General features: G+C 44.5%; 1 protein-coding gene and 1 long non-coding RNA gene across 3 annotated transcripts in view; one reads left to right on the top strand and one right to left on the bottom strand.

The window, feature by feature from the left end:
- The first annotated feature begins 18 nt into the window (after window positions 1–18).
- LOC141991977 (uncharacterized) lies at window positions 19–18,443 on the top strand. 2 transcript variants are annotated; one of them, XR_012640504.1, is made up of 4 exons: window positions 19–280; window positions 7,996–8,143; window positions 15,437–15,582; window positions 16,416–18,443. It is a non-coding gene; the product is annotated as an uncharacterized LOC141991977 (long non-coding RNA). The 2 variants fall into 2 exon arrangements; XR_012640505.1 differs by having other exon boundaries at window positions 22–147.
- The window catches only part of SLC22A4 (solute carrier family 22 member 4), a 53,025-nt gene continuing 39,255 nt past the window's right edge, over window positions 11,793–25,562 (bottom strand). Inside the window, exons 9-10 of the mRNA XM_074960483.1 lie at window positions 20,777–20,912; window positions 11,793–16,521 (exon numbers count right to left, since the gene is read on the bottom strand). Coding sequence (XP_074816584.1) covers window positions 16,440–16,521; window positions 20,777–20,912 — 218 coding nt within the window. The 3' untranslated portion in view covers window positions 11,793–16,439. The remainder of the gene's footprint in view (window positions 16,522–20,776; window positions 20,913–25,562) is intronic.

The following is a 25,562-nucleotide window of genomic DNA, read 5'->3' as shown; positions in this document are numbered from 1 at the left end:
TTGCGGCGTCCCGCCCCCGACAGGCCCCGAGCCCCGGCGCTGCCCATCCTGGGGCCGTGGCCGAGCCCAGCTCAGCTCCTGGGCCCTGTCCCTGGGGCAGCCCCGAGCCCGGCGCGCCGCGGAGACGTCCGGCTTCCAGAGCCCCAGGTCAGCAAATGGGCGCGAAAGCCGGTGGCAGCCGGGCAGGGGCTCCAGCCGCAGCCGGGGGCGGTGACACGGCCTGTCTTCGCCGGGCTGAAGGGGAGCAGCCGGGCCCTGCAGCCACAGGGATTGGCCCTGGGTAGGAGACAAGATACAGCCCCTGGTTTGTGTAATAGATCTGGCATCTTTCCCGCGTCCTGCTCCCAATTGGCCTGAATCTCCTTCCCCCTTTTGTGGCCGCTTGCCTCCCGTGCACAGTAAGGTCCCAGTCTAGGTCCACTGTGCGGGTTCAGCCATCTGGGGGGGCCACTTCTCCCCTGCAGCGTTTACAGTCGGGTTTAAGACGAAGTGTAACAAGTGGGAGAATAATGGAGGAAAGATGAGGAGAGCGGAGACAGCGCAAGGCAATGTGCTTTAACAGGAGATGAATTTAGCATAAAATGCCTCCCAACATGCACGATATATCTGCCACATCCCAGCCTGCCATACCCTGTCCACGTGGTGCCCCATGCTAACCCGCATTAGCAGTTCGTTAATGGGCTTTGATCTAGTCCTCTCTGAAAGGAGACTCCCCTCCCAGTGAACCCGTCTGGGCGTCAATCTGAAGGGCACCCTAGGATACAGGGGGAGCGGCACCAGGCCAGAAGGGGGGTCCTTGATATGAGGCTGGAGGGGGGGGGGAGGCATGTAATACATGGGTGGAACAAGGGGGGATATTAGAGGGGGACTGAAGCCTGGACACAGATAGAGTCCGGGCCAGGACCCAGAGGGAGATGAAGACACAGGAAAGATGGAGTGGGGTTCTGAACACAGTGGGGGACAAATGGAGTGGGGGGACTAGAACATGGGGAAGGGCAGATGGGTGGAGAAGGCTAGGAATATGGGACAGGGAGCAGACCACAGGGCAGATGGGCTGGGGAATGGGGCAGGATGCTAGAGAAGGGGGCTTACGGTATGGGGTGGGAGAACCCCAGGGACAGATAGGACCGGGGCATAGGACTCAGTGGATCAGTAGCCTGGAGTAGGAACAGTGAGTGGGGACGGCAGCCCCCAGGAGTTCAGGGGCAGATGAGGTGGGAGATAGATGCAGGGGCAATACCCTGTGTGCGATATGAGTGATTTAGTGCATCTGCCCTCCCCTGAAATGAATGGCACATTCCATGGACCACACATGTAATTCAACAGGGCTCGGTTGCGTATAGTAACACTAATTTGAGATATTTATGGAGTGTTGCAGAAGACCCTTCCTGTGCTGCTGCAGGCCTAATTTCCTACGATGTAGTTCCTCAAAAACCATTCATGGCAATTGACAGAAGCTGCCATGGAGCAAAACCAAATAAACCTTGAAGTGTTGCGCAACTATTTGCAATCTTAGCCACAGTTCTCATTTACAGTATCTGAGTCAAAGGTAAAGCAGCCTCACGTAGCAGTTAAACATTGTCACCCAAGTGGCTAATCAAAGTTTGAGGCCCTGGAAATGTTCCATTTGGGAGTAGAAATCAGTGATAGATATTGCTTAAAAAAACCTTTGTGACTCCGAACGCAGAAAGTATCAAATAGCAGGAAACAGGTTTTTTTGCTCAGAGCCCCAAGAACACACTTTTCAGCCTGAACCTCTGACCCAAGAAATCTCTCCCTAGGTTTCTTCCAGGGTCATACCCTGCTTTCGGCTGCTCCTTGTGACTAGGCTGTCTCTGCTCATGCATGCACATATCCAAAACAATACTCAGCAAAACCCCTCTGCCTATTCAGTCCAAAAATTTCTGGGCAGGTTGGTTCACAACCTCCCTTTTGTTTTAGGTTGGGGGCTTGTGATTAATTTATCCTGGCAGTTATGCTAATTGAAGAGTGTGTTACACTCAAAGAGCTTTGTGATGTAAGCGGTCACTACTTCTCAGCATAACAATATTTTATCTCAGACAGCAATAACACATCTCTCTGATGAAAACTTAACTTTTACCAGGTAAGAAAACAATTAAACTTTAAGAACCTGTATTTACATAGAGTTAAAATTTACATGAAAGGTCACAAAGTCAAGGGAAAGGAGAACTAAGAAGCAGACTTATCACCTCACTAGATATTCCACCACGTATATGATTCAGAGTGGGTCTACGCCAGCAGATCTAATAAGGGTAGATTCCACAAGGAAAGCCAAGGCTGAAGCACTTCAGTGTAGAGTCACTACAGCCACAGGAGAGATTCTCCCAATGGCATAGTTAATCCATCTCACTGAGAGACGGTAGCTATGTTGATAGAAGAATTCTTTCGTCAACCTACCGCTGTCTAAAACGGGAGACAGGTCTGCTTAACTATGTTGTTCGGGTATGTGTGTTTTTTCACAGCCCTGAGCGACGTAGCTGGGTCAACTTAATTTTTGAATGTAGGCCGGGCCTAGCCCCGCCGCTCTGCTCTGTTGGTGTGTTAAAGGTAAAACAGGGTATTTTTTACTCAGTCACTGTCCCCCAAAAGGACCAAGAGTCAGAATTTCTCCCTAGGGCTCCAGAAAATGCTAAGAAAGGAGACAGGCTGCTGAACTTCCCCAAACACCATGGCCCCATAGAGTGTGATTTTTCCAGCCGGCAGTTTGTACAGTCATCGCCCCACAGCTGGCTGCGTTCAGTAGCACTAAACAGCCCAAGTCCCAGGACATTCCTACTTTTTTAAAAGGAGCAGCAGAGCATACTGCACCATGTGGTAGCCTCGGCTTTCCTTGTGGAATCTACCCTTATTAGATCTGCTTGTCCCCCACTTTGTTGGTTAGGCCAGAATCTGGCCTCAGCATTCTAAATCTCAGGGCTTGTCTACACTGGCAATTTACAGCGCTGCAACTTTCTTGCTCCAGGGTGTGAAAAAACACCCCCTGCGTGCTGCAAGTTTCAGCGCTGTAAAGTGCCAGTGTAGACAGTGCACCAGTGCTAGGAGTCGTGCTCACAGCAGTGGTAGCTATTCCCTTTGATGGGGTGATTTTTTTTATAGCGCTGGGCGAGCTCTCTCCCAGCACTGTGCTGTGACTACACAGCCACAATAAAGCGCGGCAGTGCTTTGACGTTGCCAGTGAAGACGAGCCCTAATGCAATAGGTAAGGCTCAACAGAGTGGGCTAAGAAATGGCTCATACTCTTAGCTGAGTTGCCTTGCTTCTAAGTTTAAATCAGACCCTGGGCATGACCTTTTTATGGTAGTACTGTATTTAAAAAAAAGTGCCTGTAAGTCTTTTAGAATAATTACTTAAAACATAGAAGAAAACACCACCTAGGGCTTCAAGTACAGGGATTCTGTTCTGTTCAGGTTTCAGAGTAGCAGCCGTGTTAGTCTGTATTCGCAAAAAGAAATGGAGTACTAGTGGCACCTTAGAGACTAACCAATTTAATTGAGCATAAGCTTTGCATCCGATGAAGTGAGCTGTAGCTCACGAAAGCTTATGCTCAAATAAATTGGTTAGTCTCTAAGGTGCCACTAGTACTCCTTTTCTTTTTGTTCTGTTCAGGGCTCCCTTAAAAAAAAAATCAGCACAGGTTTGTGGCTTGGTCTTTCCTGAGTTTATCTACAATGCTGCTCTCTGTGAAGGTGAGCAGCTGTTCCAGGTGCAGATTCTATTTGCTTATTTTTAATTTTATTTCCCATTTGGGAACTTATCCCTATGATTCTGCTTTAAGAGGAGGAGTGAAATTTGGCTCAGGGATTGCTCCAAAAATATTGCAGGGGATGAGGACTCTCCCTGCAGTCAGAAAGAGGACAAGGCTTGTCATCTCTTCTGTGTAGGGGCCATGTGACCAAAATCGGTTTGCATTTCCCCTGGAGAGTCCAGCCTAGGATATCAGTAGTGAATCTCTGTGAGCCTGTTACTGAGGTGGAAGCAGGGGACTGAGTCCAGCAGCCCTGTAGCACACCCTCCAACTGCAACCTGAGTAGGGGCTGGAGACGGAGAAGGTAGCTGAGCTGCACACCCAGCACAGGATCTAGGCACAATCTTTCTTAGTTTTGCTGAGATTCTCTGCTGGCTCTGTTGGTACATACAAACCCTGATCAGGGCAGGGGAAAGGGAGGGTTCTACACGGGGAGGGAACCCCACCCACAATAGGCTGCTGAAATAGTGTCTGAACCTTGCTTCTGGAGCCAAAATTTTCCACTCCTGCCAGGCTCTTTTCCTGCGGTCTTGCCTTCTCAAGGGTAAACTGCATTCTGACTCGTGTTGGCTAAGCTCCCCAATGAGACATTATTCAACAAGGAGGAGGAAGCAGGAGACACAGGCCTTTCCTTTTGCCTTTGGCTTTCTCAGTCTGGCTCTCTCCCTGAAGCCTGCAGCATCTGCTGTAAGTGCCTCAGAGCAGGAAGTGGAGCTGAGGGGAGAGTCTCCTCAAAAGTCAAATGCAGCCCCAGGACATGGCTTGGAATTAGACAAATCGTTGAGCTGAATTTTAGTCTGACATTTGGAATAAAGGGTTGGAATTTCCCCAGGCTGAAGTACTCATTGTAGTGGAGTTGTGGACCTTAGCACAATGAGGAAAGAGATGTTGTCTGAGACCTTAAAGGCCCCTGTAGACTTTGCACAAGCAGTGCTTTCATGGGTGGATGATTTTGCAGGCATGGTCCCTCTTAACTTAAAATCCCACTGTTTAAAGGGCTTCCCTCTCTGGAAAAGATAGTGGTACACAAATCTGTTTCATGCCAGTATATGGAGCGGTGCTCCTGGAGAACAGGTGCCCAGGCAGCTCAGTTCCTGGCTCTTAGTACTCTAGTGGGGAACATTTCAGAAAGTTGAGGCTAATCAGAGAAGTAGAGATTTAACCATGCCTGGCCCCGCCTGACTCCACAGAAAGGAATACCAGATGGCAAGTTGAAGCAGTCCCTGAAGTAGAACGGGAGAGAATATCACTTTGTGAGTGCTCGCTGGTGCTGAGGCAAGGTCAAGAGCTGCCCTCAGCAGCCTTGCAGCAATTTGCAGGACTGTCACTCAGCCCTGGCTGTGGTCGGACCCCCAGACTGGTGCCAGGCTCTTTCATGCTGAGACCAAACGATTACCCACAGCTTGGATCAAAATGAATTTACTGGACATTATTCCCAGGATGTATTTAATGGAGATGTGCAAGAATCACAGGCACGGTTTTGTCCCATTTCCATTACTTATCAACCCACAGACATGCTGATATATGGAGGAAACCAGCCATCTACTTCAGATAGCAGGGAAACAACCCATTCCCCATAAAGGGCTGTACCCTCTCCTATCCTTAGTCTCAGAGAATCAGAGATAAATGAGACTATAGCTCTGTCTGAAACATCTGAAAAAGGTCTTAAACGAGGCTTATCTTTGCTTTCCCATTTTCTCAACTTCGGTCATTAACATTTTATTAGGCAAATCCTTCTAGGATCATAGGAGTATTAATATTAGCTTTAAGGATGAAGGAAATTCCCTTTCATCTCTTCCTGGGCAGTTCTGTACAAGAGAAAGCAGAAACAAACAGAATGAGACAGCTTCCGGCTTATCTTGGTTTCAGAGTAGACACAATGAATAGACGTGGTGCCAGGGAAATCAGTCACAGAGTATCAGGCAGAAGATCTTATCTCAGAGGATTGTAAACAGAAGACAAGAAAACACCCAAAAAGGAAAACAAGTGCAGTTACAGAAACAAAAATCCAATCTGTATTGGAGCCTTTTGGAAACACTTGTCTCATGCAATGATGTACTTAAAAAATAATAGCACCTAGATCTCAAAGCACTTTATAAAGAAAGTCAGTATCATTATCCCAGTTTTACAGATGGGGAAACTGAGGCACTGAGCAGACCAAAGTTCATATGCAATTTATCCAGTTATTTCCCCCTCTTCTCCCACATCTCATTCTATTACATCTGTTCGTATTTAAAAAGATGATCTTGCTTCCCACATTGGAGACATATAGCTGTAAAAAAATCACATTGTAATTGATCTGTAAGCCTTAGCACAACCAAGAATGGAAAATTTATGAGACTTTACCTGAAAAACAACTTTAAGTGGTACGTTCCATAAATCCAGCCCACCTTAAAAATGGAGGAATCATTACAAGTCAGGACAGTGATGAAAATTGACATCCAAAGCTTCAGGTTTATGTCATTAGCGGAAACTGTACCCATGCTCACGCTGTTGGAGAAACTTTGTGCTAACTATACTTGCAAAAAACAAATCGAGTCTCATTTAGGAAAGCCAGATAGAACTAGCCCAGCTGTGGCAGTAATCTCAACTGAACGGAACTTCAGGGGTGGTGCATTTCCCCGCTGCCCGTAACTAACAGGTCTTGTTCTGCCCCCAAGATGTAAGCAGGCTGAAATCACCTATTGTAGCAGATCTTATCACACAAAGGGAATTTTCAGGTAACTTTGCATACATTTCCCCAGTGTACTGTGCTTCACTTTTCTCATTTGTAAAGTCTGTGGAATAGTCATAGAAAACTCAAAGTGTGGAGAACATATGAATATACCTAAATCATTCACAGGCAGTCTGTATGTTCCAGTGATCTCCAAGGGTAGTAGGACATGACCAAGCGTCTGATTCTGCGAACATGTACATGTAAAGACTTGGGAAATTGGGCCCTGGCAGAATCCATATGTGTGTATTACACCAAACAGCAACCATACAAAAACTGCAGATTGAGGACTTGGAATGGAAGACAACATTTTGAAATCAGTGCAGGTGCAAAATGACTTCACCTGTTTGATGATATCCAGCATGTAACTCAAACGTTACTGTACATCTCTCAATGTGCAGGTTACCTTAAAAATAAACAGTCCTCTTCTGTTTTTAAAGAGCCTTATAGACTGCAAATTTTAGAACATGAAGCAGTGAGTTACAGGAACTCAACTAAAGCAGCTTCACAGACTTTCAAAGAAATAGTACAAGGCTCACATCATGCAAGGAAATTGTTTAAAAAATTATTCGAGTTGCCCCTCTGCTCCCCAACCCATTTCCTGCCAACTGCTGACAATTTCATCAGGCTTTTAAATAGGAAATGCTAGTTTTTAGTGATATAAGCCCTACTCCATATTTTGACGTTCATTAAGATGCCCAATTTCAAACTCCCATTGCAGATAGCATCAAAAAACAAGTCTGCCATGGCTTAACTGGTATATTGGACTTTAATGTCAGGTTGATGCTGCAAATTTGTTTAACTCTTTCAGTGATCTTAGTTTAAAAGTCGATTCAATTAGAGTTTTACTTTTGCTGCTGTAGGATTGATGTCTGATTCCCATACTGCTTTCTGGGACAGAGTGCTAGACATTAATAAAGTATAATTATGGGTATGGCGTTCTACTATTAAACTGAACCATATTTTTAAAAATTCTAGACTAAAAGGTCCCAATTAGAACAGTTACTTACTCTACAGTAACTGTGGTTCTTTGAGATGTTATAGTCAGTGTGGATCCCAATGTAGGGGTGCAAATGCCTCATGCCTGTGAGATGGGACCTTTTTGAGTAGCAGCATCTGTTGGGGCCCTGGCATGTGCCTTATGCCACCTCATGTGCAAGGGTATAAAGGGAACAGCAGCTGCAACCCTGACCCAGTTCCCTTGCAGTTGAAACCCTGTCATAACTAAGGACTCAGGGATGGAAAGTGGGTTGTGGGATCCACACCAAAGTACTCTGTGAAGAACCACAGTTATTCCATGGTAAGTAACCATTCTTTCTTCTTCGACTATGTGTCAGCGTGGATCCTGCTGTTGGTGACGGGTGAGCAGTAACCTCCTCGGACGGTGGGAGTGAGGTGTTCTAGCTGTATCAAATAGTGATTGGAGTTACTGCTGTCCCAAACTTGGTATCTGCCCTGGCACCCATGTCAAGTGCATAATGCTTCAGGAAAGTCACTCGATTACTCCTCATTGCAGATGTCCAAGACTGGAGCATTTCTGAAGGAGGCGTTAGATGCAGCCTGTGCTCTGGTGGAGTGTGCATTGATGTTAGAAGAGAAAGGCTTACCTGGCAGCTGATGGCAAGTACGAATGCAGTGTGTTATCCATTTGGACATTTTCCATGGTAAGATAGCTTGGTGTTTGGACAGGCCAGATACAGACACAAAGAGGCAGGTAGAAAGACAAAAGGACTTGGGCCCAGTAAGGTAATACAGTAACACTCTGGATTCATCCAGGGTGTGCAGTTTCTTCTCAGAGAGCAGCTTTGGGAAGAAGATTACCTTGTCAGTCTATTGATTTAGGTGAAAGTCTGAGACCACCTTAAGGGTGAACTTGGGGAGTGGTCTGAGCACCACCTGTCTCTATGAAAGATTGTATAATGTGCTCCAGCCATGAGAGCCTGGAGTTCACTGACTCTCTGAGTTGAGGGGTGACCCCCAGAAAGACCATTTTTAATGGTAAGGTGGTGCATCAAACATTCTGGCAGTGGTTCTGAGGGAGGCTGCATAAGCTTCAGGTGACTGACAGTGAGGTCCCAAAGGGGAGCTGGGTCTCCAAACAGAGGTTAAGACTTTTGATACTGTGGGATGTGAGAAGATCAAGTGTGACACACCTGATGGAGTTCTCTCCAGAGGCTTTGCGTTGTCTGTTCTTTATGAGAAAACACTGAGCTCTGCCTGGAGCCTCAGCCTCTGTGCTGTTGATGCCAGACTGTGTGTTAAAGCAGACACTTACGATCTCAGATGATGTAGGTGTCAGGCGCAGTGCTGGCACTGATGCCAGTACTAGCTCCTTTCTTGGTACCATCTTTTCTGCACTGGTCTTGTGTGTAGCCTGTCTTCTGGATAACACTGGCTTGTCCACTAGCAGGATTTGAGAGCTTGTCTCCTCAGGGTCTGATGAGACATTCATAGATTGTGCCAAAAAGTGGCGTTTGAGCCTTGTGTCTTGTGACTTACATGTTCTAGCAAAAAATGACAGACACACTGAGCATCTGCTAGGTATGTGCAATTCCCCTAGGTAGAAAGGCACCTTCTGTGTCTATCTTATAAGAGTATTAGTCGATCACAGGATGGGCATGGATTGAAGCGTGAAGGTTGAGTTTACCATGCTAAGGAACCCTGTACAGGAGGTCTTTCCAGGATGTGCAGGGGAGAGAAGGGGCGGGGTCTAGCCATCCTCATTTGGTCAAGATGGCTAGACCCCCTTCCCCTCCTCCCCCCTGCCAGTATATTGGTCAAAGATAAAGGTAGCCAAGGAGTTCTGAAGAATTCAGAAGGTTTGTGGTAAGGTTTAGCTGAAGCTAAGAGCTAGTGGTCGGACGCTCGCCAGGTTCCATCTCACTGCCCCGGCAATCAGAGGGAACTGAGGGAGGGTCGCAGCCACTCCGCCCTTTATGCCCTTGTACAGAAGCCCAAGGAGGCCAGAGTGCGTACAGGGGCCTGATAGACACTGTTACTCCAAGATTTCTGGTCATGTGCACTTGGCATACTGACACGTACTCAAAGCAACAGCAACTTCTTTCACAACTGTATTTATGTCACAGTGATTAAGCTTATTGTGATAAGAGTTCTGAACTTTGGTCAGTACCATTATAAAACCTAACTACAGAAAACTCCTATCTACTAAAAATTGAAAAGCCTTCCTCTTTGGGAGCAATAATAGTAAGACTTTGCACTTGTATCCTAGGACATCTATGCAGTTTAAAAACATTATTCAAAATAAATTAAGCCACACAGCCCATTCAGTAGTGAAGTATATAGTCACACTTTAGATGGGGAAATGAAGAAGGGAGATTAGCTAACATGCTCAAAGTCACGCAGCAAGCCATGAGTAGTCTACACTACCCACAGGATTGGCGGGTAGTGATCACTCTGCCGTCGACTCCTGTACTCCACCGTGGCGAGAGGCGGAAGCGGAGTCGATGGGGGAGTGGCGGCAGTTGACCCCGCACCGTGAGGACACGAGGTAAGTTGACCTAAGATACGTTGACTTCAGCTACGCTATTCTCGTAGCTGAAGTTACATATCTTAGGTTGATACCCTCCTAGTGTAGACCAGGCCCATGTCACATATAGGACTAAAACCAAATTGCCTAGTTCCCAGTCTTTTGTTTCAAGCACTAATCTATGCTTCCTTCAATGGGAAATACCCCACTAAGTCAAATAATTGAGCAGTGAATTGCTTATATTTGATAGAATGTTAAAAATAATATTGTGGAGTAAACCACTTTGTTTTGGCTGTTTTCCATTAAAATCATTCATCTATCACAGCACAAATTGCATTCCAGCTGGAAATTTAGCTATCAAGATTTAATTATTCCATCAAGTTCCAAGCTTCCATATCTGTGGGGGTGGGAGGCAATTTAACACTTGAGTACAGGCAGTTAGATCCGTAAGGTATGAAAACATAAGCAGCTGGGGCATGAGGACTTTTCAGTAGCATGAGGAAGGAGCCTTCTTCTGGTATGGAATCTGAATTGCGCTGCCCTTTTCTCCTCCACCATGAAGGATTAATCTTCATGGCACTGGCATCGATTAATCAATTTGGGCACTGAGAGAGGGTGAATTATCCTCAGAAAAAGCTATGTGGGATAGTAAATAGCTTAGAAATGCATAAGGGAACAACTCAACAGTCTGGATGGGGTTAAATCTGCAGTTTGTCAGCAGTTTGCAGTTTGCCTCCTTGAAGGCACCAGGTCTTGTTGGCACAGGAAAATGATAAAGATTGATAGTCCCTTTTGGAGGTGCTTTCCCTCAAGATCTGTTTCCACGGAAAGTGAAAATATATCATGTATGTCAGCAAAAAAACAAAACAAACCTGCCCTCAGAATAAGGTCACAATTCCAAAACCAGCAGAATAATTTGAATTTCACACTAGAGCCATCTACTGCCTCTATTTTCTTTATTGTTTCATTTTTGAGGCCCCCGGGCCCTTGCTCTTCTGCCCATTTTCCTTAATCAGGTTCACAGTTTCAGTGAGTGCCTTCTGCTCAGAGAACCAGTAAAGCTGTGACACGACCTGGAAAAGGCTAGCAGGCAATAGTGATTCGTTAATATGACTTTGGAATATTTGTTCAGTTTTTAAAAAAAATCTGAGTAACCAGATGCTTGTATTTGGCCCTAGCAGCAAGTTCATTCATAGTAAAAACCACATTCACTGATGCTTGTTGCCAATAAGATTTTATTTTCCAGACTTTACAAATCATGAGAAGACCCAAAAAAACCCGCCACATATAAACAAACTATAGTTCCACAAACATTAGATACAACTTACATGTGTCTCATCAAGCACCATAGGCAACTAATAATTAGAAGAACCCTCCTTCCCCATCCCCAAAAAGAAAATGAAAACATGAAAAATATTACACTGAATATTAAACTTTCCCTTTAGAACATTCTCAACTTGGGGAACATCTATTTACACTTAATCACCATAAAGGAAATTAAATGGACATGGGAACTTAGTATTTCAGAATGTTTATTTTAAAATTTCATGAACGGATGCACCTGACCCTACAAATAGATCCTTGTAGGCAGAGACTTTGCACCCAGGCAGAGCCCCATTGACTACCAAGGGGCGCTGTGTTAGCGCAGGAGTGCACCTACACCAATTAGCTGGCAGGATTGGGGCCTTAAGAATCAGTTACACTGATAGTGTTCTTTTAAGGTTATTAGGCCAAAAGACTGCCCTACCTTGATAGTTCTCTATTCGGGAAGAGCTTACCATAGTACTCCCATTCCCCCCCCCCCCCCCCCCGCCACTTATTCCATGCTAACTAAATGTTAAATGACTTCTCAACCTGTCTAATAATAAGCTGGGGTACATCCCCCATTTTCAAGGAATGTCACACACATATAGGGTTATTGTCCGCTCACGTTATATTTTAAATATATTTCCTTCTATTTTACCATTCTGGATTTTAAAACTTCTAATTTTTAAAAAGATCTAATTTACTTTCCGCTATTTATGTTGTTTGTTTGCTTCCTACATTCGTCTCACTTTGGATAATGAATGTCAGTGCAGTCAGTCTGCAACATTTTTCTTTAGTCAGTTTCATTTTCAGGTGACCAGTAGACATACTCTATGAAAACAGTTTATTTTTTAAACACATGCCCTCTGCAATGTTTGCAATTCAAACATTAAAACACTGGGGGTTAGGGGTTATTTTTGGTAAAAGTGTCTTACAAAGTTTAAATGTTGGGCCCCAAGTGAGTTAGACATTGTCATAACCATAAGAGTAGCTTAAAATTCCTCCTTACCTGTAAGGGGTTAAGAAGCTCAAATAACCTGGTTGGCACCTGACCAAAGGAACCAATGGGGAGAAAAGATACTTTCAAGGCTAGGCTAGGCTAGGCTAGGCTAGGCTAGGCTGGGCGGGGTGGGGGGGAGGGGGAAAAGAGGCTTTGTTTTGGGTTCTTTGTTTCTGTGTTTGTTTTCGCTCTTGGGACTAAAAGAGACCGGACATCAATCCATGTCATCCAAACCATTCTGAACCAGTCTCTCATACTACAGAAATTGTAAGCACAGCCATGCAAGGCGTATCATTTTATCTTTGTTTTCTCAACTTGTGAATTTTCCTTTTGCTGGAGGGAGGTTTATCCCTGTTTTGTTGTAACTTTGAAGCTAAGGCTAGACGGGGTTCCTCTGTGTTTTGTGAATCTTTTGTTACCCTGTAAAGTCATCTTCCAACCTGATTTTACAGAGGGGATTTTTACCCTTTCTTTTCTTCTTTTTTTTTTTTAAAATAAAATTCTTCTTTTAAGAACTAATTGATTTTTTTTTTCAGTGTCCAAAGATCCAGGGATTTGGGTCTGTGTTCACTTTGTAACCAATTGGTTAGGATATTATTCTCAAGCCTCCCCATGAAAGGGGGCTGGGGGGATATTTTGGGGGAACAGGAACTCCAAGTGATCCTTTCCCTGATTCTTTGTCTAAATCACTTGGTGGTGGCAGCATACCCTCCAAGGGCAAAGAATTTGTGCCTTGGAAAAGTTTTTAACCTAAACTGGTAAGAATAAGCTTAGGAGGTCTTGATTGTGGGTCCCCACATCTGTACCCCAGAATTCAGAGTGGGGAAGGAGCCCTGACAGACATATCTGCTTAAACTCTAATAAAATTCTGATTAAGCATCCATCAGTAGCAATAAGGAAGCCGCTCCTCACCGCAGTCTGAAGAATAAGACAAAAGTAAAGCCACTCTCCTGTCACCCTTCCAAAAAGGGCTTTGTCTAGACCAGTGGTTCTCAACCAGGGGTCCGGGACCCACTGTGGGGCTGCGAGCAGCTTTTAGAGGGTCTGCCAAAATAAACCAGACAGTAGGGCCGATGTTAGACTCACTGGGGCTGGGGCTGGGACTGAAGCCCAAACAACTTAGCTTTGCAGGTCCCCTGTGGTGTAGGGCCCCAGGCAATTGCCCTGCTTGCTGACCCCTAATGCCAGCGCTGGGTTTTAATCTACTGGAAATGCAGAAAAAGTTGTTGTGGAACAGGTGGGCCATGGAGCTCTTATAGCGTGTGTGTGGGGGGGGGGGGGGGTCTCAGAAAGAAAAAGGTTGCGAACCCCTGGTCTAGACAGTGTCCTTTTAAGACTTGGAGAGCATTTAACAATTTATAATGAGGAGTTCTAGTCTCAGACATCAGTCACTAGTGTTCTGCAAACTTTTAAAGAAGTCTGAAAATACCACAGGCTTTTAATACCAAGAACAAGCCTTCTTTGGCTGTAGCAGTGGCTCTCTCTTGGGGCTCTATTGTTAAAGTACATTCCACCAAGCCCAACCTGGTGCAGAAGACTGTGAAACGAACTTCTATCTTTATCAAAACTTTTCCCATCTGCTTGCAGATTAGATTTCACTTGCATTTCCCCTCCACTCCCCACACCTTATGAGCCTATTCAAACAGATTCAAAACACCTTAATAGCCAGTTACCAAAACATAATTTTGTCAATGTCTTAAAGAAAGAGACTTCCTTTCACAAAGTTTTAATACACATAGGAGATGTCACTCTTTTCAGTTATAGTCCACAGAGAAAGTAGGTTATATAATAAGTCAGTGCACATTTTTATTATAGTAAAGAAAAACAAGCTAATGGCAACTGCCACACTTTCATCCATACTTCAGCAGCTCCAATAAGCCAGCTTCAGATCTTGCTGAGGATAGATTATACAGAGACAGCGGGGTATATGCGATTATCTGTGCACAAGAGGAATAACACAGCTCCCAGCAAAGTCAATGGGAATAATCCTCTCCTTCCCCAACCCCAAAGCACTGCTTTACAAGTGGTACCCTGACTGCTCATAAATATATAGCTCCCATATTGAGCCCCAACTTATAACTCATTTGAAAAATGTTACAATTAGGACTGTATTTGACAGACAACTTACCATGACGACTGCAGTGCTAGGCCAAACCAAGTGTATGTTAAAACTTGTACAGCAGCATTTTAAGCCTATGCAATTCTCTTAGGAAGGCTTTACAATTTAAGAAAAAATAAATAAAATAATAGTGCCAGAAACTGGAGTTTTTGCTCCTCTTGATCCCTCCATAGATTCACACTCTGTGGATTTCTTCAGGCATCACTGTTCAAACCTGGGAGAGATTTATTAGAAGACAGAATGTCTCCTTGCAAATGCTCCATCGGGTGAAGTAACTCCTTTTTTGCTAGGTGTAGACACAATTTAAAGTCCTTGTTAGAACAATTTCACAATCTTCTGAGTACAGTCCCCTAACGTCAAAAACATTCTTATTAAAAATAAAGCTGCTAACACTTAAACTATATGAGATGTAGCAGTGCTACAGGCCCAGGAAATGGACTGATAAAGACAAGCTGTCAAAAACACAGACAAACTTGTTTGTTTTTTTTTAATTAAAAACATGGAAAATTAAGTTTTCTGGGATCCTAAGAAGTTACAGGAGTATAAAAATATTTCAATTGGTTTCAGAAATATCCAAGTCTCTGATCACATAAAGGAGAATAAGTACCGCCTTTTTTATAGAAAGTATCTTCATAAAAATATGGCCACGATATACCAAGCCCAATCCCCGTATCTCATGTAAACAGCTCTATCCCATGCTAATATCAAGGGCTGGATGAGAATGGTAACTGAAGTAATCTAAACAGTTATTCTACATGTTAGACCAAAGGAATTTCCTCTATATTAAAAAAAAAAAAATCAGCTCTATCAAATCTTTAAATATTGCAAATGCCTTATTAAGAAAACTCTGTCTGAAAAGAGATGAGATAGCAACAATGAACAGAACCCTGGCCCAGGACAATGGCTGCCTTGCGCTACACTATCAATATGGCAAAACCATTTATGCAAAAGAAAGGTTTGATTTTCAAAGCCAGAGTCTTTCAGCCTGAAACAAATAGTCTTTTGCACTTACATTGAATTTCTGTTTGAATACCTTTGCCCAATAGATTCAGTTTCATAAACGACTGCTGCTCTGCCATTACCGATGTGCTGTGTTGCACTTGTGTCTCAGCCACAACTGGCTTCAACGTGAAAGCAAAAAAGATTCATGAAGCCCAGAGGGCAATGCATGCCAGTTACACAATTTAAGCAGGTGAGAGGTTATGAAGTTTCTCTCTTTGTTTAAACTTACTAAGGTGAAATTCACTCCTGTGCCAAGGGCCAGCACAAAACAAATACAGCACTCAAATTCCCCTTAAGCTTTCAGACTGAGGCTTAAATGGCGCATACTCCTTTTGTTGGTCCTCTGCACAGTAGGGGAGTGTGACCTTCGAAATAATGATTAGCCATCATCAATCCAGCAGGCTAGACAGATTTAATCTGGCCACAAAGTACATATGCAACTAAAATATCATTTTTGTTAAGAAAGCATTATAACACTGTTTTCTCCTACCACCGTATTTGTTCGAAAGCCTGTTGTGCCGGAACTAACAGCAGAAGTATAAAGTGTATTGCACTGTAAGCAGCGCTTCACTTGACTCTTCATCTAATATTGGTTTTGGGTTTTTTTAATATTCATTTAAGCATTAAGACTTTGAAATAGTTCTCATTTGAAAATACCGGTATTAGAATCTTGAACTACTTTGGTATTTCAATTCACGTTTAAGCAGCTTTTGAGTGCAAGATTCCACTGAGTCAGCGCTGTGACTGCTCCTCATGCTCTTTTATAGCCTGATTTTCAAAAGGGTGCTGAGCGCTCATAGCTCCCTACTTAACAGAAGCTACAGCTTATCAAAACCGCTGAAAATCAGGTCACTGAGGATAAATTATGGGGAATCCTATGGAAATAGATGGCATCTTCACAGCACTATATTTAGTACAATAGTACTGTAGATTGTAGGTTCGTAACTATGTGGCACCAGTAGTTTTGACCCCAGATTTTTGTCTGTTAGGAAATGCATTCAGCAGTCCTTCTTCTTTTTCCAGCCCTTCAGGAGATGCAGAGCCTTATCATAGCGGTGTTATCTGAGTCTTGGAGTCTTCAATCTTCTTTGAACTCCTTATGTGGTTGGTGTATTGTCTGTTTCTGAATCTGAAAATGAATAAAATTTGATGGCTACAGAACATTTTATAGGAACTAGACATGAAACATTCTGCTCCGAAGCAAAACAGCTAAAATAACCGAGCTGCACCACTGAAAACGGCTTCCGATATAAAACTGCAGAAAAGCCCATTACACTGGGATGTGATGCTCTAGAAGGGACCCTCTTCTGGACTGAAGAGATGATAAAATGAACAACATTTGTGACACTGCGTGTCAACACTCACTGGTTCAATGGAGATCATTTCATCCACCCACACAAAGAGCATGTGTTTAGGAAGTGTGTGCATGAGACTCATGGCAAAATTTCTATTGTGCCCAGTATTTGAAGTTAAGGTTTTATCAATTTAAGAACTTACAAATCACTGATCAGAGACCGAGGAAACCCCTAACAGTCACAAAAAGCAGCAGACATTTCCTCAGGAGCAACTCTTACCCCAAGAATTACAGGCCCTTATGCACATCATGGGTAGGCTTTTAGAGGCAGTTCCAGCCTTCTCCAAATAGTTATTGCTCTTAAGTGCAAATCTGCCCACAGTGCTGAGCCAGAATAACATGGCTGTGTGGTAGGGGAGTAGCACTGTGGCTACCACAGTCCCCAAAGGCAAAGGCCCACTCTTTCCCTGGTGGTGAAAGGAGGTAGAAAGAAAATGGCCAGCACATATGCATAGTTGGGTTCACCTCAGATGTCCCCTCAACTGCAGCATATTGGAAACCCTTTGGTGGAGCACAAGAGGTTTATATCTGTCCAGGCTCATCAGTTTTCCCCTACCTTCAGCCCGCACAGCAGAATTACATGCATCCAGGGCTCTCTTCACCCATTGGGGAAGAAAGACAGGATTTACCTCTTACAATGTTACAATTGCAAGATGCACAAGTACAGTCACTTAAAGCACAAGCCACAATACACAAAGTACAGTACTACATCTCTCTTCAGGGATAGGTATGTTGCCTCACCACACAGCCCCTTCTCCCCATCCCCACTGGCACCTGCTGCTGCAGAGCACTATATTAAGTATCGGTGTCTCATTGGAATGCGAGGAGTTCTGAGAACGGACTGCCCAGTATGTGGGCAGCTCTGCAGATGCATTGCAATCACACGGGCAGTAGGTTAGAGTAGTTGTAGCCAGACAGCCAGCCCCCCCCCCTCAGACCAGCATTGCTGGAAACACACGGGAGCCAAAACACCAGGGCACTCCAGCACAGCCTTTGAAGCTGTGAGAAGCACAGGTGTGCTGCGACAATGTGCCTCTGGGAACGTATACAACAATTGGGCTCACAGCAGGCAGAGGCGCTGTGACAGACATGGCTCTTAGCCCCTACTAAACAGCATGATGCACACACACCAACATCCTAGGTGGGAAAATATTTACCCTGATAAAAGAAGTGTCCAGTAGTCGAAACTTATTGTTTCTCCCTTGCAAGTGTGAACTACTCTTGCGAGAGCTGGCGTCACCCCGACAGACCAGCCCCAATTTAGCATAGAAAGGAGAAAGAGAATAAAGGAGTACAGAGGTATAAGTAGGGGACCTACAGCACCATGATTTTTGAGTGCTTTTCACTATCTATCTGCTGGTCAGATAAGTGACAGCCTCCCAAGGCTTCTGCAGCTAAGAGGGTCCCTAAGCCTTGTCCCTTATTCGTCTTTCCGCGGAATTGAGTGACCGATCCTGGCTTGGCACCGCTGGAATCGAGAGATGCAAGGAGGGTAAGAAGCACCCACACCTGATCTCCTATCTTTAGTGTACACATATTTTGAAATAGAGCTCTATACTTTTTCTTTCTTTGGGATTGTAGCTTCAGTTTTGTAACTTGTTTGTGTGTGTAACATCTCTACACTTAAATAAGTAGGCACTAGCAATTTTGTAACCACATGATCAGAATCTAGTTTAATAAATTTTGGTAACCATTTATGCATAAGCCTGACTTGTTTCTCTGATTTACTGTAAAGCAGCCAACACAATTAAAGAACCTCAGCCGTTTTGGCTATAAAGCCTGGCCATTAGGTGAGAGTACTAAGAGCCTAGCGTTGAGTTGTGCCGCCTCCACGGGGCAAACTCTTGGGGCACCTGTCAGTCAATCCTGACTGCCCGCTGCGAAGGAGCTCTGAGCTCTAGCAGTTAAAGTCACGTGTGGTTAGGACCTTGGGGCATCCGTCAGCCTAGCCCGGGCTGCCCGCCGCGAAGGGACAGTGCGTCCTAGCGGTTAAAGTCACGGATGGTATAAACGGGCATAGCTGGCACCTCACCAAACATCCTGGCCATCGGCTAACAGTAGTACTTAATGGTCTGATGGGAAACAGTTACAGAATAGCATTCTGTAACTACCTTTTTTTAATCACAAACCGTCCATGTAAAACAGTTATAACAAACATTAGAACCAACTGGAGATACTATGTGCTAAATCTCCACACGTGTGCATGCATGCGTAAGATTTCAGTGGACATGTTTGTACAGGGTGACCCAAACAGCAGTGTCCAGTGTAACAAGAGAGCACTGCATGTTCTTAATAGCTACATGAAGGAGCTTCAGGGGGTGGGAGTGGTGGGTAATCTGTCTCAGATTATACCAGCAGCTCTTTATCCACCAAAAGAAAAGAACTATAAATGCTGAAATCCTGTTTTCATAGTAGAGCCCAATCCCTTTCTATTCAAAGAACAAAGCGCTATTTAAATGAAACAAGAACAATCCTATTAAATGAATAGCCTTTCTATATACTAGAAGGGAAAATACAGAAACTTGGTAATGTTCTCTACACAGGATTGTGTGCTACCTCACCCACCTTGTCTCTCTAATATACACATGATCTAATTAATACAGCACCCTTGTGAGGGATGAAAATATTATCCCTATTTCAAAGATGCAGGGAAAGGCACCTAGAGAGGCGTGGTGACTTGCCCTAGATGATGCAAAGCAATTCAGTGGTAGCAGTTGGAACACGCCTGAGACTCCCTCCTGATTTCAATGAATCCAGCTCCCAACCTCTTATTCCAAACCCTGCCTCAAAACAGACTTCAATTAAAAAAAAAAAAAAAAAAAAAAAAAAGCTGGTATCCACCGATCTTAAAAAGATCATCTCAGACAAAACCTTCCTCCTGGGACATTCTGGGTTGTTCATCTATTTAAGTGAAAGTATCCCAGCAAGGGACCACATTTACTTCCGTGTCTTGTACACCAGGAGGCCCCCCCCAAAATGCTATGAAAACTCCCCAGTCTGCCTGTTCCACAACAACTCTTTCTGTATTTCCACTAGATTAAAAGCCAGGGCTGGCATTAGGGGGTAGCAAGCAGGGCAATTGCCCAGGGCCCCACACTACAGCAGGCCCTCAAAGCTAAGTTGTTTGAGCTTCGGCTTCAGCCCAAGGCTGCGGGGCTCGGGCTTCAGCCGCAAGCCCCAGTGAGTCTAACACTGGCCCTACTCTCTGGTTTATTTTGGCAGACCCCCTAAAACCTGCTTGTGGCCCCACAGTGGGTCCCGGACCCCTGGTTGAGAACCGCTGTTGTATAGCACCTGACACACTGGTTGTACTTTTATAATGAATATTAACACCACAGCTCAGGCATTCCTGGCTTTGAGTTCAATTCACTGGGCCGTGCTGCCCTCAACATACAAGAGAAAGTTTGGTCTGTTAAACACTCTGTGTACTAAGCCCACTATTAACACTGAAGACCTCTAATGTACTGGAGCCATTCAGGATAACATTTCAAGAGAGGACTCTGATTTCTGAGTGCTTATCTCAAAACACTGTTGGTGTTGTTTCCAAAACATCTGAGCACACACACACACGGATTTCAGTTGGGAGTCACGGGTGCTCAGCAATTCTGAAAAATCAGTCCCAATGTGTATCAAGTCAGGCACTAAAAACCAGAGGCCACTTCTGAAAGGTTTGATCTATTGCAGCAGTTCTCAAACTGTGGGTCAGGACCCCAAAGTGGGTCACCACCCCATTTTAATGGGGTCGCCAGGGCTGACTTAGACTTGCTGGGGCCCGAGCCCCACTGCCCCGGGGCCAAAGCTGAAGCCTGAGAACTTCAGCCCTGGGCAGCTGGGGCTCCGGTCCTTTCTCCTGGCATCATGTAGTAAGTTTTGTTGTCAGAAGGGGGTCGCAGTGCAATGAAGTTTGAGAACCCTTCGTCTATTGGAACAGACCTGTAAAATACTCATTTGTTGAATGTAATGAGGAGATGATATTGAATTGGTTGTGGCTGTATGTTTCAGATCTATGGAGTGAATGAAATCCACTTACCCTTTTACTCTTAGCATCTGGTCAAAGGTCTCAGGGAGAGGATTTCCAAAGCTTTCTGGGAGAAACAGGGTAAGGATCCCTATCAGCACAGTCAGGCTTCCCATGAGAATGTAAGGCAGGAATCGGTCATAGGCACCTGGCAGAACACAGGACATGGCAACATTAGTTATACACCAACCATCACAACGAGCTCATAGATGGAATAAATATTCAGGACACCACTATACTGTATAATTCACTTTGCTTGATTTGTTAGCCAATATTTCCACCTAGAAATCAGCACAAGTGAATCCCAAACTGGAGTTACTTATGTACCTGCCAATCCTATCCAAAGGGTTTTTCAATTAAAAATATGCCAAACTGTAATAGGGGATGATCACATCTCACCAGCAGTATCTCATCTGTGTTGCCAGTTACTACTCTGGCACGAATTGTGTACCATTTAACAGCTCCTACATGTTGCTTCTTCAATGTAGGATAACAAATGTCTTGGCAAGATAAACACAATTGTGCTAGTACCACTGCTGGAGGAAGTGAGCCTTCAGTAGTTGTTTTTATTTGGACTCAAATCTTAGCCTCACAATAAAAATTAATTAAATAAAAATTAAACTTCCTCCACTAACAGCACATTTACAAAAACTTGATTAGAAGTGGGGAAAGCAACAGGCCTCCTGTGACAGACGGTGCCCTTGATCTAGGCAGAATCAGGTTTGGGACTGGAAAGTTACTACTGTTGCCAGAAGCCTTACATTTGTGCACAGGTGTATGGTCAGGATGCAAAATCTGCAAACCACAATAGCACAGAACATTAGAGATCTTTCAGAAAAGGTGCAAACCAAGGAACCAGAGAGTATCTTATGTAGAATACATGTATTCTGGACACGACAATATTATTTCGGATTGAAGTTATACTCGTAGACTTTATGATGTAGAGAACAAAGCTAGGATTAACCACCAAAGATCTCTGATATATCAGAGGGAGCCAAAGTTTGTGCTTTGATCTCCATCTCCATTCAATAACTGGCTAAACTATATGGTCCTAACTTGGCTGAAGCAAATATCAAGAGCTCACAGCATTCTCCTAAAACTTACCTTTTCCTATTTTAAATATGTGTGACTTCCTCCATTAGTGTGCCAAGGTCCTGAAGGCAGGCCCATCGGACATTGAATACAAAATATGAGAAAAATCACATTTTTCCCTTACTATTTGAATAACCTCTGCATTATTATTTATGATTATTTGTATTGCATTAACATTCAAGGATCCCAAGCAGGATCAAGGCCACACTGCCTTATGTGCTGAAGAAACACAGAGAGATTGAAATAGAGGGAACTTTTTTTTATTACAAAGAACAAACAGAAATCCTGGCCACAAGCTGTTAGTTTTGTGACTGTAATAGCTGTGAAAACTTTAGATGAGAGAATCACATGGTGTTAAATGATTTGAAAATTTTTCCATGTTTAAACACATGGGTGACACACTATACGTGCAGTTCTCCTCTCACTTTCTCTATCATCATAAATCAGGATTAATTCCCTTAAAGTAAATGGAGTTACATTGGTTTAAAAGCCATAATATTTATATGTGAGAACACAGAGTAATAGAAAATTTATTATAGGAACAGCTGGGTCATCTGACAATTCCCATGGCAAGATCCTGTTTTTCGTTGTTTATAGCTTTGCCAAAACGTAACCTTCCATGCTGAAGTGTCTGCTCAGGCTGAATTATTCATTATTATTATTTTAACGTTTCACCAAAGATGGTTCAGCTATTTCAGAGATAACATAAGTTGTTTTGCCCATGTTAAAAAGGTTAACGCAATTGTTTTGTTAGGAACCTTTGCTATCTCCCAGGGGCGGTGGAGGGGGAAAAGACGAGAAGAGAATGTGGTCATCCTCATGTCCAGAACATGCCTTTTGCCATCCCAGCAAATAACCACCCAAATTTGGCCAAGTTATAAGCCTCTGGAAAACACCTGCAGGTTACATATGCTCAGTGGAGTCTTGCTAGAAGCAGCTAAACCTCTGAAGATTCTGTCCTTCCTCAGTATGCTTGAGACTCTCTCAGCTCCTACCTGTGACAGACTGCATGTGGTCCATCCCCGCAGAGCAGATGAGCACGTTCCAACCCAGGGCTACAGTTGCTGAAAAGAATTTGCCCTGTAATGGCTGCTCATAGTTAGAGTGGGGCCAGGTATTGGTACTGAGAGCAGGGAGCCTGTCTCTCCTGTGCTCTCAAGAACTCCCCTGCTGGCACTCAGACAGTGTGGAGGAGGAAGCTGTCTGACTGGAATGCATAGGGGACAAAAGCAGGATAGAGGAGAAGGGAAAGGAGAAGACTTGGACAAGGCATCTGCTGAGATTGGGTCTGTGCAAGGAGACTGGAACTGGAAGCTGGGGAAGGGAGACTGGTACTAGTTGGGTAAGGAGACTTGGACTGGGAACTGCGCGGTACGAGGGGGTGATACTGGGAGCCAGTGGGGAAAACAGGGGAGGAGGACACAGATTGGGTGAGGAGCTGGGGGGAAGAGTGGGATTGGAACAGGGAGCCGGGAAGGTGGGGGGAGGCAGAGACTGGATGAGGAGTCCACGGAGGGAGACTGGGAGTCAGTGGGGTGGGAGGGGAGAGACAGATTGGAAAGGGGATATCACACAGAGACCCATTGGTGCCAGTTGGCAAAGGGGTCACTGTTCCGTACAAGCAACTCGTCTCAGACAAGACAAACTCATTACATCTAACACATTGGCTTCATGATAGTTATCCATAAAGGGTAGCATGTGAGGTCTCTGCTGAAAGCTTGTAACTTATCAATACATGCACGTATGGGTAACAGTTAAGGAATAATGTTGCTATATTTAAAATTATACCCTTATGGTCTTGAAGTGAAAGTGAGTCACCAGGGAATGGTGCTGGCCCATTCAAGCGGGAGGAAGCTCTCACCTCCCTCTGGCTAGCTGATTACATAATGTTTTGCTCAGTGGTTTATCTTTGCACCAACCCAGAAAAATTAAACATCAAAACCACTTGGAAGTGAGAAGGAAAGGCAGGGGAGTGAGGGAGCGCCCTGTCTGTGAATAAAGACTGATTCAGTATATCACAGGGTGGAGAAAGACATTCTACATCCGTCCACTGAGGAGGTACCTGGATGAGTGGAGGTGCTTTGTGAAAAACTGGGTCCTAGCTCCTTGGGGTTAGCCAGAGCTGCAAAAGACTGAACTTTCGAGTGAGAATCTACTTTATTAGCTAGGACAGGTAACTACGAATAAGGGCAGGCCCTACTTCATGTTTTATAATTTTGTTTAATATGTAACCATTCGTTTCCCTCACTCCACTTGTTTCTGTTTAAAAAAAAAAGAGATTCAAATAAATTATCTTTTGTGTTACTACCATTGAACAAATGCTGTGTGTTATACAGGAGCCATGGGCTAAGTGAAAACTAGTAAACTGGGAAACACTGTTCCAGATGATCTGGGATTTCTGTGGATATCCAGTGATTAGGGGCTGGACTCCCCAAGGGGGGAACTTGAGGGATGCAGTGCATCTACTGTCAATCTGCAGGGCAAAGGCAGGGCTGGTGTAGCGCAGAGGAGAGTACTCATGTGCCTGACAGGCTGGTTGTGTTAGGGAGCTAATATTCGACTGGCACAGGCACTGGAGAAAGCTGGCAACAAGGTGACTCACAGCCCTGCGTGCCCTGAGAAGCCAAACTGGGACTGACTGAGCAAGGAGACTCTGACTGGCTGGGAGGGGCGGGGGTGAGAGGCTGGCACTTAGACAATGAGCCTGGATGGGGAGGCTATGACTGGGTGGGCAAGGAAACTGGGACAGAGTGAGACACCTGAGGAGTATGGACAGTGACTGGGTGGGGCTAAAGAATGGGACTGGGACACGGAGCTAGGAGTAGTGAAGAGACCAACTGGGACAGGTTGGAAGGGATAGGGCAGGAGGGGGGGTCAAGCTTGGGGTAAAATGTGCACAAGGGTCCATATCTATTTCATTCCTGTCCAGAATCTGGAATGGAAACCAAGATTCTGGAGTCTCACCATTTCTCTGCTACCTGTGAAATCCACTGGCAAAGTGTGTGTGTCTCATCCCCTACTACTGCTGGTCCACGTAGGGAATCACAAGCTACTCTAGCTATCTGTTACTCTATTAGCTCAAGTGGCAGAGGCCTGTGAAATAGATCTAAAAGTTCCTACGCCGCTGACAAACCAGGGGGTGTCAATATGATGCCACTTAATGGAATTTCTATTATTTCCATTTGCTTTTTTAAAAACTGAAGAAGTCGCAAACAAAAAGTTACATTAAAAACACCAGGGTTGCAAGGCAAGCACTCAAAAATGCCAAAATTAAGTCTGTGCAACTCAACCCTCTTGTGCATAAGCATTAGGGTACGGTCTTTAATTACTTGATCACATAACATTTTTTCTGCAGGACCCATCTCATTCAGGATGGGCCTGTTCTGGGGATGAATCCGGGTTCTGTAGTGAAGGAGGCTTATCTGTTAGGACCCCTGCTTCATTTGTTGCAGAACTTGGAAGGGGTGTAGTGAATGAGGCAGCAGATTGTAGGAAGAGACAGCATGTTGTCTCATATCTAAGGCAACGGAATGCTGCTCTGAAGCAGTGGATTCTATCCTTGGCTCTGACACAGTTTCTCTATGTAAGGCTAGTTAAATCATTTAGACCAAACTTCTCAGAGGTGGTCTCTCATCGCTTCACTTAAGCCCCTGGGATCTGATATATAGGCGTGCTGAGCACACAGCTCTGCAACGGAAGTCGATCA

The sequence above is a fragment of the Natator depressus genome, chromosome 8, assembly GCF_965152275.1.
Source record: "Natator depressus isolate rNatDep1 chromosome 8, rNatDep2.hap1, whole genome shotgun sequence".
Taxonomy (NCBI): Eukaryota; Metazoa; Chordata; order Testudines; family Cheloniidae; genus Natator; species Natator depressus.
This window is presented reverse-complemented; position numbering and strand designations above follow the sequence as displayed.